Raw genomic sequence first — 15099 nt, forward strand, 5'->3', positions numbered from 1 at the left:
GACCATGTCCTCTCTCCCTCTCTCTCCTGCCGTCGGGCGCTGCCAGGCAACATGAAGAAGCGCCTCTTGATGCCCAGTAGGGGTAAGGCCGGGGCGGCCGCTGTGCGGAGCTGTGTGTCTGTGCTCGGCGGGCAGCTCGGGCCACGTCCAGGGGGGCGGTCCACGGGCCAGGCGCACCCCCCAGTCCATTTGTCACTGGGCAGAGAGCCGAGTGCTCCCGGTGGGCCACAGCTGCCCGAATGCTACCTCCTGGCCCAGAGCTTCTGGTGCCTGGGCCGTCCCACCTTCCTGACCTGGCGCCTGGTCAGTGGACTCTCCTCACTCAGTGGCCCTGGTACCCTGGCCGCCTGCCTGTGCTGCCTGCCATCGTGCTGTGGCCGCCCGCATGTCCTCAGTCTCAGCTCTCAGGGCCACCTGTGCTGTGCCTGCAGCTTGCGTGTGCCCTGCCTGGGGAGGGGCTGGGTGGGTGGGGCTGTGGGTGTGGCCGGCGTGGCTGCTCAAGGTTGCCTGGCCCAGGTGGCCTTGGGGTTGCGGCACCCTTAGAGGGCACTGATGCTTGGGGAGCCAGGAGGTGAAGCCACCATGGGACCCCCCACCACCAACTGTGGGGCAGTCAGTGGCCCATGTGCTCCCGTGATCAAAGTCCCACCCACTGGCCCAGGGCCCTGCTTTCTCCCCTTAGTTGGGGGAGGGGCACCAGAGGGCTGGGGGGGAGCTCGGCTGGGCCGGGAGGCCCAGCACTGCAGTCGGCCTGCAGTAGGAGCTATGTGGGGTGAACGGGCAGGCAAATGGAAAGAAAGGATTTGGGGAGCTCAGTCTGATATCCTGCTAGCCCTTCAGGATGGGGGCTTGGGGGCACCCCAGCATCACAGGCCAGCCAGCATGGGTGGGCTAGGGGACCGGGAGGAGGCAGCAGGGAGTGGCCCTCCTGCCAGCCCCATCTCTTGGGGACACACTGTCTCTCTGTCTGGAAGTGTCCTGTGGGGTCACCAGTTCTGGTTCCAGGTTCTACCCTCTCACCAGCCCCAGCCCCCCAGCATCCTGTGGCCTCATTGTGAGGGCTGCCTGGCACCTTGTCCCTGTGGCAGGGACGGCTCTGTCTACCTGACCCCCAGTGATGCCGGCAGATGTGGTCGGCGGCCTGTTGGCAGGCACCTTGGGCTTCAGGGGGTTCTTAGTGAAAAGCCATCAATAAGCAGGGTGGATGAAGTTCACATGCTCTTGTGGGGTTTGCTAAACTTGGGGTGCTTCTCTGTCGACGCCTGTCGGGCACACGGGCCCTGAACGTGCACGGGACGGGGCTGACCCGACCTGGGGACCTTAGCTCACTGCACATGCGCCTCATGGCCCCTGCCTCCCCAGCCTCCCACGGGGTGAGAGCTCGTTCTAACACTGAGTGTGTGTTTTCTTCTCTCTGCGGCCCGTCGCTCTGGTAGGCACTTACCTGGGTAAGTAGCGCTGTGGCCCCTGCGCCCAAGAGGCACTGCTGGTTAGAAGGCGGTTTGCTGGTGAGGGACACGGCTGCACCTCAGCCAAGGGGCATGTTTGGGAAGAGGGACCCTGGAGGCCGCGGGGTGGCCGACACGTGGTGGAGAGCCACGCTTGGACACTCGCACACTTGGACACTCGCACACTTGCACACCCAGGCAGAGGGAAGCACTGTTGGCCTGGGGCACGGTCCTGCTTTTCTGCTTAGGTCCTCAGCCAACGAGAGTGTAGGAGTTGGTGCCCTTGGGTGCCCCTGGGGTGGCCAGGCTGGGTGGTGGACTGTGACTTGGGGCAGCGGCCTGACTCCAGTCAGAGGCTTGGGGTTCCAGGTCCCCAGCCCCGGGGTCAGTGAGGGTAGCTGGCCTCAGGGCGTCTGAGTCATCCTGGCCAAGGAGGGGCCACCTGTGAGGGGCTCTCTGGCGCCGCGGCATCTGCAGCAGCGAGGGGCAAGGCCTGGTCCTGGGTACACTGGGCTTTGTTCGTCTGGGCCGAGCTGGCAGCGGGGGCCCATGAGTGCGAGTGAGCCGTGGGGCCTGAGCCTGGCGGCGCTCAGAGCCCCGGGAACTGTGGGGCCACTGGGCTGAGCTGGGCCGAAGGCAGCTGAGCTCGTCCCCCACGCTTCACCTGGGTGGGGGATGTGGCTAGGGGGCTGGCCCAGGGGCCTCCTGCTTCCAGGGTCCTTGGTGGCACAAGGACACAGGGTACACTGGGCCTCACGTTCCCTCTCCCTTCTTGTCAGGCTTGGCGAACCACGGACAGACCAGGCACATGGTAAGAGGAAGACGACAGCCCCCTTGGGCGTCAGGAAGGGGGCCCAGCAGGGAACAGGTGGGGAGGCCCCAGGGAAGCCCCCTCACGAGTCCTCTCGCCCAGGGACCAAGCCGGAGCCTCCTGCTCAACGGGAAGCCGCACCCCACCAAAGTGCGCCTCCTGCGTGGGGGCTCCCTGCCCCCCGTCAAGCGGCGGAGGATGAACTGGATCGATGCCCCTGATGACGTGTTTTACATGGCCACTGAGGAGACCAGGTGGGGCCTCTGGCCTGGTGTGGAGGTGGGTGGGCCCTGGGCGGCCTTGTCCTCATCACTCGGGGGCCACTCTGCACTCATAGGAAAATCCGCAAGCTGCTCTCGTCCTCGGAGACCAAGCGAGCTGCCCGCCGGCCCTACAAGCCCATCGCCCTGCGCCAGAGCCAGGCCCTGCCACTGCGGCCACCCCCGCCCGCGCCCGTCAACGACGAGCCCATCGTCATCGAGGACTAGGCCCGCCACTGCCCCAGGCCGCTCCGACCACAGACCAGCCCCTGCCTGCCCGTCCGCCCGCCTGCCCGCCTGCCCGCCTGGTTTTGGTAGTGCCCTCCCACCTCCACCTACAGAGAAACTGCTCCTTGGGCTGTGCGTGGGGAGAAGTACGGTTAACTTATTCCGGGAGAGCCCAGGAGCTGTTTTTAGCTTTGTGTTACTTTTCTGGCCGGAGCGGAGTGAGGAGCCGCCCAGTGACTGACTGCACTGTGGGCTCCTGGGCTGGCTGGAAGTTCTGTTGTGTTCCGTTGAAGGTGCCATTTTAAATTTTATTTTTATTACTTTTTTTGTAGATGAACTTACACTCTGTAACTTACACCTGGAATGTTAGGACCGGCTGGCCAGTGGCCGGCCGAGCTGCCTGGTGGGCTTGGCCCCTGTCTTTTCAAGTAATTTTCATATTAAAAAAAACAAAGGAAAAAAAACTCATAAAAAGAAAAAACCAATTAGATCTTTTCGTGTCTTTTGTTTCTCTCTTCCTGTCAAAGCCAGCAGCCCCCTGCCCCCTGGCACCTTGGAAGATCCAGCAAGGATGGACAGCAAGCCAGGCTTGGGCTTGCTGGCCAGGGTGGGTCCAGACCAGGGTCCACCTCAGGCCAACGGCGCTCCCAGGGAACCTGTAGTGAGCAGCGTGGCCTGTGGCCATTGTGGCTGCTGGGCTGGGTCCTGCTGCCCCCTCACGTGTGCCCACACAGCTGCCTCCAGGGCCTGGCCTGGTGCCCACCACCCTCCTGAGGGGTAAGAAGAGGGCTGATGAGTCTCTGGGCCCTCATCAGGTGGAGCCAACGCTGTCTGAGGTCAGGGTGGCCTGGACGTGGCCAGGGCCCCAGCCCCCATGACCACATGGCTCCCCTCCCACGGGGCAGCCATTACAGCCAGGGTGGCTGGCCCACTGGCCTCCTGGCAAAGCTGTGCTCCAGCTGTCCAGGGCTTCTGTCCAGAGCCACAGGGCTGGGGGCAACCTCAGCAGGTGTGGAGTTTCCGCGTGAGAATTTGCTCAGATTTCAGCAAGTCTGCCCTCGGAAACCCTACCTCAGGCATTCCCCTGCACCTAGTCTTGCAGGCCCTGGGACAGGTGCTGGTAAGAAGGGTCAGGGAGGGACACTCAGGCAGGGCCACACCAGCCTGCCTGCCCTGGGGTCTCCCTCATCCTTCCCTGAGCTCTGCCTCCTGCCCCCTGTGCCCCACCCCCACCAGAGGTTTGGTCTTCTCAGGGGCTTAAAATAGAACCCCCTTCTCACTGGCTGGAGACAGATAAGGGGCTACAGGCCTCTGTCCAACAGCCTGTGACAGCCGACTGGGTGGCAAGCCAGGGTGTCGGAGAAGTAGTTGCAGCACCCCAGCCACCTCCCATGTGCAGCCCTGCCCCCAATGGCCCCCACTGCCCAGGACAGAGTTGCGGTGTCTCAGCTGGGAGGCCAGGAGCTGACCTTGAGGAAGACTCAGCTGCCCTCAGCAGGGGACTCTGCCCAGGCCCTCCCTTCCTCACCCACCCAAGTCCCCTTCCCTTCTCAGGCTCAGCCCTCCCAGGCCTGAACAGGGCAGCCCCCACCCACCTTCCCAGGCAGGCAGGCCCTGAGGAGTTGGGGTCCCCCAGCACAGGGTCTGGGCTGTGTCCACCTCTTGGCTGCTTGGGGTCTGAGGTGGGACTTAGGAATGGGGAGGAGACTCAGGCTCAGGGAGCCAGGGCCCGGCACCCAGGGCTGTGTCTGCCAGTGGCGCCCCCTTGCAGGCTGGGCACAGGGCTTTGGCCCCTCCCCCTAGTGGAGGCAATCTCTGGTGGGCATAAGGCCCCTTGAGGGGCCTTCCTGGAGATCTGCCAAGCCTGCCCCCGCCCTTGAGGAGCTCAGCCTTGGGTCCTTGTAAGGATCTGAGACCAGGATCCTGCTGTCATTTGCCAGCGTCACCGAGACGACAGGGCATGTGAGCCAAGTGATCCGCAGGGTGCCATGCCACTGGCCCCAGGGGAGGGACCTGCCCCATGCCTGGCCACCTGACCTGGCTCCCCGAGGGCCCTGCTGGCTGCCCTTGCCCTTGCCCTGCCCCACCCTGTCACTCTCGGTGGCCTCAGAGGTGGACACTGTTGCTCTGGGTTCATTGATCAGTGTCCCTTCCCGCCAGGCCCAGAATAGTTCTGGCTCGTGACAGGCCCAGGGACTGTGGCTGGGGGGCAGGGCACCTGTCCCTCGATCTCCAGGGCATCTGGCCAGTGCCAGATGCCACTCCTCGGATCCAGCCCTCTCACTCTGCAGGCAGGGCTGGGGCCTTAGGCGCCTCCCAGAAGACACCTGTGCCCACAGCAGGCCCTCCACAGCACGCCAGGGGCTCCCAAGCAGGAGAGGGCATGGTAACCTCGCCAAGTGGCGGGCAGTGGGCCATGCATTATTCAGGGACACCTGACACCGGCCTGAGCAGGGAGAGGGCTGAGAATGACCGATCTGTGGGGAGCCCCCACAGCTGGCCGCCCTGCCCAGGAAGAGGACCGCTGAGGCCTCTCCCTCCATTCGCGCCTTAGCTGGCCAGGGGCCAGAGCCGATAGGGACAGGGAGGGGTCTGGTCAGGCTGGTCAGTCAGGCTTGGGAGATCTTGTGTTTCAGTGGCTGCAGAGTGAGTGCAGAGTGTGAGCCACCCCAAGATGCTGCACCAGGGTGGGGCCCCAGGAACACCTAGGTTCTGGAGGCTGTAGGACCCAGGCTTGCTCCTCCAGTCCACTTGGCAAACACTGGTGATGGATGCCACCTGACCCCAGGTCCTCTGACTCCTCTGGCCGGGCAGGTGCACCAAGCAGAGTGGGGGGGGGGGGGGTCCGCACACAGCCTCAACCACCTGGGAGAGTGGGTGCGGGTCCTGGTCATCTGAGTCTGTCCATCTGACAGGTTGAGGCTCAGCTGGGGCTGGAGGCCAGAAGGGTCTGTGGGAACCGAAACCCCAGAGAGGAGGCGGGAGGGTTCTCCAGGTGCCCGCAGGGGGGTGGGGGTGGGCGCTGGGGCTAGGCTGGGCTCTGCAGGCCCGCTGGGAGGCAGGGAGGATGGGAGTGGTCAGGCAGACCCCTGTGGAGGGCGCGGGGGTGGGGGTGTGCAAAGCCCCAGCTCTCCTGCCCTCCACCAGGGCACTTGGGGCCCAAGAGGGTGGAGGTGGGAGGTGCTGGGCCCTGCACTGGGTCCAGAAGTGGGTGCGCCGGTCCTGAGGAGTTGGGGACACGCACACTCACTCCCCGAGCCCTCATCTCTTCCCCTTTCTCTCCTTTGTCCCTTCCGGCCCTGGAGGGCAGAGCCCCGGAAGACGCCATCAGCGCCCGGCAAAGCCCCGCTAGTCCTCTAGCTGCTGGTTGCCCCCTCCCCCGCCCCTTTTCTGGCGCTGTTTTTGGAAGTGGCAGACGCCCTGCCCTCCACCCGCTGAGCCTTCAGCCCCACGGACTTTCCGGGGCGAGGGGCGGGACCGGGCTGGGCTAGGTGGCAAGGAGCCCGCCAGGAATCCGGCTCGGATCCCGCCTCGCGGCCGTTGCCATGGAAACCGAGCAACAAAGGGAAGAGGGACGCGCGACAGGGTGGGGGCGGGGTCCTCAGGGGGAGCCTGGGCGCCGGCGCCGGGCGCCGCGGGCGGGCCTGCCGTCGGGGCGTCAGACTTGCTTGTCCAGGGGACGCCCTTCTGAGCACAGGCCCCGCTGGCCAGGGCTCCCCAGAACCGAGGGGACTGCGCACTCCACGCCTCGGGGTCCCGGCTAGCTGCCCCGACGTTGCCATGGAAATAGGCAAGGCGCAGCCAGGCCCGGCAGAGACCGCTTAGCGCGTGGGGCTTAGGGGCGCCAGGCAGGTCTCGCTGCCCCCAGCCTTCCCAGCAGGTGCTCTCCCGCCCAGGCGACACCCTCTCTCCAGGCTGTGGGACCCGGAGGGAGGGATCCGGACGCCCCGCCCCGGCCGCAGAGCCAATGAGCGCGCGGACAGCCCGGCGGGCGGGGCAGACCAGGCGGCGGCGACGCGGAGACGGGCGCGGGCGGAGGACGCGAGCACCCGGGCGCACCGACGACCATGGCTTCCAAGTGTCCCAAGTGCGACAAGACTGTGTACTTCGGTGAGTGTCTGGGCTCGGCCAGCACCCCACCGCCCTTCGCGGTCAGCCCCCGGCCGCAGACTCTCGCAATTCCGCGGAACGCGGCGTTCACCCGGCCGCCGCCCCGGGATATGCGGCCCCAACCCGGTTCGCCGCGCGGCCCTTTCGGGTGCGGTCGGAGGGTGGAGTTGCCGCGAGGTGGGGGCGGCGCGGGAGCTCGTGGTTCCTCGGATTGAGTCTGGGTTGGGGGAGCATTTTGGGTTCGCGGGCGCGTCGAGGTCCTCCGGGCGGCGGTGCCGATCCGGGCGGGATCGGGGCGGGGTTGGGTGCGGTCGCACGCTACGAGCGCCTCCTGCGCGCTCCTGACTTCCCCGAGTACCCCCGTTTCACCTACCTGTGAACACATGTCCGGGCCTTTGTGGCTCCAAGTGACCCCGAACCCGCACCCCGACTTCTGGCCACGCCGGGCCAGGACAGATCTGGAGTCTGACTGGACTCGGTCCACGCGGGGGCGACCTTGGCTTCTACCTCCCGCTTGTCCCAACGTGCTTCCTTCTTTGGTGCCCCAGGACTTTACCACAGGTGGGGTGGGGTGACAAGCGAGTCCCCATGAAAACAAGAGGGTACTGGAGTCCAGGTGGCCAGGACTCCCTCCTCAAGGCCAGACGGCGCCTTCCCTGAGATGCCCCTGGGAAGGCGGGGTTTCTTGGCGCTCCCCACTGGCTGGCTTGCTCACCTTCTCTCACCCCTCCTGGCTGGTCCTCACCCCGAATTAGTCAGGGCATCAAAGTGCCTGCCTACCGACCCTCCCATCAAAGCCTGCACAGAGGGAAGGCAGAGCCAGAAGGAAGGATGGCCAGAAAGGTGGGAGTAAACAGGGGACCCTTCCCTGGTGAGGGTCCATGATGGGGTTGGGCAGATGTGAAGGAAGCTACTTGGCTTCCCTGCTGACGCTGACCTCCGACGCTGACGGCCAGAGGAGGAGGAGGCCAACGGTTGTTTGCTGTTCCCAGAGGGGAAGGACCGGATTTGGCCTGGAGTGCTTCTGGCCTGGCGGGGAGCCCAGGGGCTTCCGGCTGCCTCCCAGGAGTACCTCCCCCCCCCCCAGCCCTCTGTCCCCATCCCAGAGAGGGCTCCTGCCTCTGAGGCTCAAGGTTGGGGACAGTCCCCAGGTCCTCCTGCCTGCCCTGCTGCCCACAACTTTGCCCCCAGCTAGGCCAGCTCGGTGCCCTCTGGCTGGGCAGTCAGCCCTGTGCACAGACAACCAGGACAAGTGCCCTGCCAGCTTGGGCGGCCGAGGGCTCCCCACAGAAAACAAAGGCGCTCAGGCCTGCTGGCTTCTGTCCTAGCCAGAGGCTCTGGTGCAGAGAGGGGCCTGGGGCTGGGACCCTGCCCGCTCCCCAGCCAGGCTGCACGACAGCAGCCAACACATGAGTGGAAGCAGAGTGGACAGAGTGGAACTGGGCCAGGGCATCCAGAGTGACCTGAGGATACTATGCATTTGTCCCCAACACCAGTGCAGCTGGGTCGGGTACTGGGTCCCCTCCAAGCCATTAGACCCAGCGAATTCTCTCTTCCCCACTCTGCCAGCAATGTGTGGCTGCTGACCTGCCTGCTGGGTGTGAGGGTCACTCCCCTGCCCCCGAGTGGCCACACCCTGGAGCCTAGCTGAGCACCCACCCCCACCCCAACCCGCCCTGGCATGGAGGAGGAGGGGCTCTCTTCCAGGCTGCCGGGCTATCCGGGAGATCTCGCCCAGACAGCCACCTCCATGTGAGGGGGACCAGAAGACTGCTGGTCCTTGGCCAGATTCCATCCAGGTGGCAGGGCCCAGCTGGTCTGTTCCCCCACCGCTCATGCCTCTGGTCAGGCCCTTTCCCGGAATTCCGGCTGGTTTCCGGCCTTTCTTCCTACCCTGTCCTCCACCCTTTTCCTGCTGTGTGCCCTGGGGAGTTCCCCCCCACTTCTCTCCGTTGGAAAGTGGCAAAGCAGCACCAGCACCATGGCAGGGGGTGGGGGGTGCGGGGCACACTCGACCCGACCCTGAGCAGCTGGTCCCAGACCTTGGGCTCCAAAGCAGCAGCTGGAGGCAATGGGGTGGGGGCTCTCAGTGCCAAATGTAGACAGGCAGGCGTCCTGTCCCCTGGGGTTCCCACTGGGGCATGGAGACTGGCCTCTCCTAAGCAGAGGCCTTGGCCAGCTCCATGGGAGCCTGGCTAAGGGCTCTGGGATGGCTCAGGGACATGGATGAGGGAGACCCTATGAGGCAGGTGTGGTGTAGGGGAGGTGCTGTCCCCAGGGCATTGTGGGTGGCTGAGACCAGAGGGACAGCAGGACCCCTGCAGAGCAGAGAGGGTGCATGGCTGGCCCTGAGGTCCCTTCCCGCCCCCAGCTGAGAAAGTGAGCTCCCTGGGCAAGGACTGGCACAAGTTCTGTCTCAAGTGCGAGCGATGCAGCAAGACGTTGACGCCTGGCGGCCATGCCGAGGTGAGCCTTCCTCCTGGGCTGGGCTGGGCTGGGCTGGGGGATGCACGGCACCCCCACCCTCAGGCAGGGAGGAGGTCCAGAGAGCTCAGCGCTAGCCCTCACGCCCTGCCTTGTGTGCCCTTCTGCCCAGCATGATGGGAAACCGTTCTGCCACAAGCCCTGCTATGCCACACTATTTGGACCCAAAGGTGAGCTTGGGGCTGGTCCCCCAGCCTGATCTGCCCTGGTTGCCAGGGAGGAGTGGGGCCTGGGGGTGCCCCGACCCCTTTTCTCCATTCCCTTCCCAGAACTGCACCCCAGCCCATGGTGCCCTTGGCAGCGGGGCCCTGACTCCATAGAATGGGCTGTGGAGGGTCATTTTCTGAGAAGCAGGGTAAGGGATGAGGCCTGGGTGTGGGCCGGGCTGCTGGCTATCCACCCGACAGTGTCTGCTATCCTGCAGGCGTGAACATTGGAGGTGCCGGCTCCTACATCTACGAGAAGCCTTCCTCCGAGGGACCGCAGGTTACTGGCCCCATTGAAGTCCCTGTGGCCCGAACTGAGGATCGGAGGGCAAGTGGCCCCCCAAAGGGGCCCAGCAAAGGTGGGCTGGGCTCTGTGTGTCAGGGGGTGGTGTGGGAGCCCCTTGGCTGCCCTGACCCCTCTCTACCCCTGACCCCAGCCTCCAGTGTCACCACGTTCACCGGGGAGCCCAACATGTGTCCTCGCTGCAACAAGAGGGTCTACTTTGGTGAGTGACCCGTCCAGCCCCAGACTGGGAGAGGTGCCTGCCAGGGCCTGGGTGTCACCATTGCTCTTTTCGCCTTCCTAGCTGAGAAGGTGACGTCTCTGGGCAAGGACTGGCACCGGCCGTGCCTGCGCTGTGAGCGCTGCGGGAAGACACTGACTCCGGGTGGGCATGCAGAGGTGAGGGCGCTGCTCAGGGGGACAGGCAAGCATCCAGGGGCCTGGAAAGGGCTCCGATTGGGGGACGAGCTGCTCCCAAGGTTAGAGGACTGAGGGTGGTGGTGGCTGCCCCCTGGTGGCCAGAGTAGAGGCTGGAGGGTGCCACGTGCAGGCTGAACCCCCATCACCAGGTGAGTGGGCTGGTCCTGGCTCCTGGAGTTGAGGACTCTCAGGGAGGGAGGCAGGCGTGTGGACAAGAAGGAATCCACCGGGGGAGTGGGGACCAGAGAGTCTGTGGACCCCCACCTCACCCCCATCCTGCCCCCCAGCACGATGGCCAGCCTTATTGCCACAAGCCTTGCTATGGCATACTCTTCGGACCCAAGGGTGAGTATGGCTGGGAGGGTGGGGAACCTGGTGCCCCCCCCACCCCTGCCCCCTACTCCTTCTGCTGCCTTTCTCCGCAGGAGTGAATACTGGAGCCGTGGGCAGCTACATCTATGACAGGGACCCTGAGGGCAAAGTTCAGCCCTAGGCCCTGGGCACCACCCCCACCCGCCCACTGCTTGGCTCTGTGGGGAGAGTGAACAGCTGCCCAGCCCTGTCCAGCCTCAGCACATCCTGCCTGGGAGTCCAGGGCCTGCCTGTTGGGGTGGGGGGGAGATGCCACGGGGGCATCTTCGAAGAGACCAGCCCATCCCTGTGTCTCTCGGTGTGTCTGCCTTTGGGTCCCATCACTGCTACGCCCTGTTGTCCTTGTGCCTCCCTAACCCCATGTGTCCCCACGTCTGTGTGTCTGTGGCCCTGCTGGTCCCTCTCGGAGGTGGCTGCCCTTTCCCCCCTCCTGCTGCCTCCCACCTCCCCAGTGTTATTTATCTCCCTTTACCACCCTGGCGACAGCCGGCCACAGCCTCATGCACCAGTGTCCCACCGGTGACCCTGGACGGGCCCTCTGCCTTTCCACACTGCCCTGCAAGTCCCCGCCCACTGCCCGACCCTTGAGTGGTTCACTAGGCTTTTGCCGTCAGTCAGTAAAGCATTGGAGGATTGCAGGATGCAGCTCTGTGTCTCCGGTTGTGGGATGGACATGAGTCTGGGGTGCGGTCTCTTCCTCTCATCCACAAATTCTTCCAACACTCTTGGGCCTGTTCTTGGGGGGTGGGGAGGCCAGCTCCCATTCCCAAGGATGGTGGTGGGAGCAAGGCTCTGTTTTAGGCTGTGGTGCCACCCCGAGGGTGGTGGGCAGCTGAGAGGGGCCAAGGAGGTGGGGGTGGGGTCCCAAAGAGGGGCAGAACTGGTGTTATGCTGAAGTTACCTGCCTCTGGAGCCTGGACTCAGGAATGCCAGCCCTGGGCACTGGAGTCAGGAGATTCCTGGTCCACCTGAAATCCATGGGAGCCTGAGGGGGTCAGCCTTGGTACCGTGGCAGAGGGTATGCCACTTGGAGGGGGAAGAGACCACTGACCAGAGGAGGGGACCCTGCAGGGTGGGAGCTGAAGGATGGAGGCATGGGGTGGGCCTTCAGCCCTGGGAGTCCAGAGGGTCCAGATGGGGAGGATGTGGTCAGAACTGGTGACCAAGACTGCTGGGGCTTTTGTGTGCCGGACTGGCAACTTGGTGGTCCAGGTACAGAAGGTGGGCAGATAGAGGGTGGGCCTTGCGTGCCCCAGTGTCAGGCGCTCCTGCCCAACCAGCGTCCCTGAGTCTGCGGTTGTGGTAGTGGAGTGGTCCGTGACCTCCCCGCGTGGTCTAGGCTTTGCCCCTTCAACCTGGACCCCTTGGGAGCTCCTGGGGGCCCCTTCCTCAAAGGCCGCTCTCCCTTATCTACTGCTTCCGGGCCGTCCGCCAGAGGGCGCGCCTTGTCTTCCACTCGGCGCCCGGGGTCAGAAACCTTGCACACCTCCCCGGTCCTGGCCCCTCCCCAGCACCGGATCTTCAGACGCCTCCACGCTCCCTGGAGCCCGAGGAGCAGTCGGCTGCTCCTGTGTCCTGCACCCCAGCCTTTGGCACGGCCCCCGCTCCCCCTCCAGTCCGCCCGCTCAGGCACAGCTGAACCTGACGCCGGGCCCTTTGTCCGACGAGCAGCCATCCGTTTCCCTGGGGGGCTGAGCGATCGGCTCCGGTGTCCCGCCCAGCCGGGCACCCAGCGTTTCCTCCCACCCGGCAATGCGGCCGGAATGCGGGCACGCCTAGCTGGTACCCCAGGGCCCCCAGTCCCCAACCCCGGCAGAGTCCTGGGCAGGCAGGGGCGCCGACGCGTGCTCAGGAGGGGCCGCTCCTCTCCTCATCCCCACCCCCCCGCCAGGCCAAAGACCCCAGGTCGCTGTGGGAGAACTCAGACTCTTCCCGGAGCGCCACCGCCGCTGCCCCGGGGGCGGGCTCCCAGTGTTGGATGGGAAATTCCTGTCCTCTGGGGGGTGGGGGTTGCGGAGCGCAGAGCCCGGCCCCTCCCCTGGGAGCCTCCAGTGGAAACTATGCGGGAAGGAGACGTCGGGAGCGGCGCGCCCGGCCGCCCACGCAGGAGGGGCAGGGCCTAGTGGAAGGCCCCTCCCGGCCTGACCGGGGTGAGGGGTGCACTGGCCGCCTGCACGGAGGATGGGCCGGGCCCTGCCGGGGCGCTGAACGCGCGCGCGCGCCCGCCACCCTCACCCCCGGGCTCCGCCCCGCCCAGGGCCTGGCTGAGGGGGCGCGCCCCATTTCCTGCGGGCGGAGGGTGACGCGCGGCGGTATTTGTTTCCTAGGGATTGTTATGGAAACCAGGGCGGTGCCGCTACTGTCGGTCTCCGTGCAATTTCGCCCGGCGCCTGGGTAGGGGGGCCGCGGTGGACCCTGTGCTGTCGGGGCTCTCTCGGGGACATCAGCTCCAAGAGCGCCCCCCACAAACACACACAAGCCAGGTGCTTCCCCTAGTGCCCGCAGCCCGGACGCATCCTCAAGATGCAAGATGGGGTAGTGGGGGGGATGGACATCCCTCCTTCCCCTGCCCAGCCAGTGGGGCCGCCCTGGAATGCCATCTGACCACTTCTCTGCACGCCGCCCCCCCCCCCCCGAACCTCAGGGCTATGCCCAATTCCCAAGTATCTCCCATTGGTCCAGTCTTTCCAAGACTCCTGGCCCCTCCAAGCCCCTGATGGCCCCCAGCTGTGACATGGGCCGGTGAGGCCCAGCTGGTGCCCCCACTGTACACCCTGAGGCCTAGATCCTCCTTGCAGCCGCTGCCCTGCAGGAGGCTCTCTGTGGACCCGGTCTGGCTCAGACTTGTCTCCCTGATCTTCTAGGACTGAAGGGGAGCACCTGCTCACTGCCTATCCGCTGAGTGCCAACGACCCTGAGGGCAGGACAGGTCGAGGACTAGCAGGCCTCCAGGGCCCAGGTGTGCGTAATACACTTTCCCAGGGATGGGGAGCTCAGGGTCCGTGAACAGGCCTAGCAGCTGGGCTGGTGAGGCTGGAATTCGAGGTAGTTTTGCCTGGGCTTTGGCTCCAGGTTGCTGAGATTCCTGGAACCTTGGTCAACTGCAGCGAGGCTGGTGGGGGGGTGGGGGGTGGGCAGGGAACTCCATCTGGCCTGACTGTGGACCCCAGGCTGGCTGGCAGAGGCAGGGAGCATGAGGCTGTGGTGTCCCAGCTCTCTGCAGCACCCTGGAGAGGAGGGGAGGAGCCTTCCTCCCACCTGGGCCCCGGGTGGGCAGAGCCCTTCTGGGAAAGGGCAGAGTCTGTCCCTTCCCCCATGCCTCAGCGCCAGGAGTGGCCTTGGGCCCAGTAGGCCCACCCTGGGACCAGACCTTGGGGCAGACAGGGGTTCCCGGGAGACAAGCTGCTGAAAATAGGCCCTGGGAATGTCTGTGGGTCCCTCAGTGTGCTGGACCTGGGGGAAGGGCAGGCAGGCTGGAGCATGAGGAGGGAGCCACTCTGGTCTCCAGGCTCAGCCGCTGTCTGCTGGTCCTGGAGCACATGTTGACGCTCAGGGCATCTGTGTGCAGGAGCAGGGGACAGCAGCCCCAGGAGGGGACAATCTTATCCCTGAACACACCCCTTGGCTCCTCTGCACCGAGGAGCTGACCCGGGTGGGGCGATGGGTTTGGGCTTCCGGGGGTGGGGGGGGGGAGGCCAGAGCATGTGCCTCAGTCTGCGAGGGGGGAGCCCCAGGAGCAGAAACTCCGTGGTGGGGGGTGGGTAAACCCCCACTCCAGGCCTCGGCCCAGCACACCCACCAGGGGAGACCTTCCCATGGACTGCGGGTGGTGTGCGCACTCTGTGGCAGCCACTCCACGTCCACCCCCAACCTTCCGAGGCCCTGCCCTGCCCCCATCACCACTGGCCTCCCCCCTCCCTCTTCTCTTTCCTCTGAGCCAGGAGATGAGGGAAGTCTGGGCCCGCCCTATGCCTTGGGCCAGCTGCATTAGGCTCAGGCCAGGAGGACCCAGAGCAGTGGGGGCTAGTGGTGGGGTTGGGCTGGGCTGGGGGCCTTTGCTCCAGACACCACAGTGTGAGGTGTCCCAGTGCCAGCAGGAGGGCAGTGGCCCAGAAGTGACTGTGGGTGTCAGACTCCAAGGGGGGAGCAGGCTGGTGTGGGTGACCGAGAGACTGGGGGTTCCATCAGGACAGGGCATGCGCCTCCCTCTCGAGACAGTGGGAGCCAGCCATTGAGGGTCCCAGGACCCTGGGATGGCAGAGTCCCAGAGGAGGCAGAACTGTGGCCTCAGCGAGGGGTCTCAGGGCAGAGGGAGTCCCTAGAGAGAGCTGTGGGGAGCAGGCCGTGGGGGCCTGGAGTCCAGTGTGGCACCTGAACTGGCATAGGCTCTGGGGTGTGGCCTGTTACCCTTGCACCCTGGGAGTGCCTACCCTCCCCCAAGCCAGTCTCCTGGGGTTGGTGGGGGTTGAAATGGAAC

At 65.4% G+C, this 15099-nt stretch overlaps 2 protein-coding genes across 5 annotated transcripts in view; both read left to right on the plus strand.

The window, feature by feature from the left end:
- Positions 1 to 3232, plus strand: part of MTA1 (metastasis associated 1) — a 26609-nt gene extending 23377 nt beyond the window's left edge. Inside the window, exons 18-22 of one of the 4 annotated variants that reach the window (XM_037048439.1) lie at positions 47 to 82; positions 1437 to 1448; positions 2228 to 2259; positions 2362 to 2513; positions 2597 to 3232. In XM_037048439.1, the coding sequence (XP_036904334.1) occupies positions 47 to 82; positions 1437 to 1448; positions 2228 to 2259; positions 2362 to 2513; positions 2597 to 2747 (383 nt within the window). In that variant the 3' untranslated portion in view covers positions 2748 to 3232. Of the gene's footprint in view, positions 1 to 46; positions 2260 to 2361; positions 2514 to 2596 lie in introns of those variants that run through there. The other 3 variants (XM_037048447.1, XM_037048456.1, XR_005066817.1) reach the window with 3 other exon arrangements.
- Positions 3233 to 6482: 3250 nt separating this feature from the next.
- CRIP2 (cysteine rich protein 2) lies at positions 6483 to 11255 on the plus strand. Its single transcript, XM_037048494.1, has 8 exons — positions 6483 to 6857; positions 9229 to 9323; positions 9454 to 9511; positions 9766 to 9906; positions 9985 to 10053; positions 10135 to 10229; positions 10538 to 10595; positions 10676 to 11255. Exons 1-8 carry the CDS (start codon positions 6815 to 6817, stop codon positions 10741 to 10743), a joined length of 627 nt encoding a protein of 208 aa, XP_036904389.1. The 5' UTR covers positions 6483 to 6814; the 3' UTR covers positions 10744 to 11255.
- The last annotated feature ends 3844 nt before the right edge of the window (positions 11256 to 15099 follow it).

This window comes from Sturnira hondurensis, unplaced genomic scaffold (genome assembly GCF_014824575.4).
Source record: "Sturnira hondurensis isolate 20B ecotype Veracruz unplaced genomic scaffold, ASM1482457v3 Scaffold0000780, whole genome shotgun sequence".
In the NCBI taxonomy this organism is placed as follows: domain Eukaryota; kingdom Metazoa; phylum Chordata; class Mammalia; order Chiroptera; family Phyllostomidae; genus Sturnira; species Sturnira hondurensis.

Bases quoted from the DNA above. Each gene is read 5' to 3' on its own strand.
- CRIP2 (XM_037048494.1), top strand. From the start codon at position 6,815: ATGGCTTCCAAGTGTCCCAAGTGCGACAAGACTGTGTACTTCG. The intron at 9,324-9,453 runs GTGAGCCTTCCT...CCTTCTGCCCAG, and splicing joins CGCCTGGCGGCCATGCCGAG to CATGATGGGAAACCGTTCTG. The intron at 10,596-10,675 runs GTGAGTATGGCT...CTTTCTCCGCAG, and splicing joins CATACTCTTCGGACCCAAGG to GAGTGAATACTGGAGCCGTG.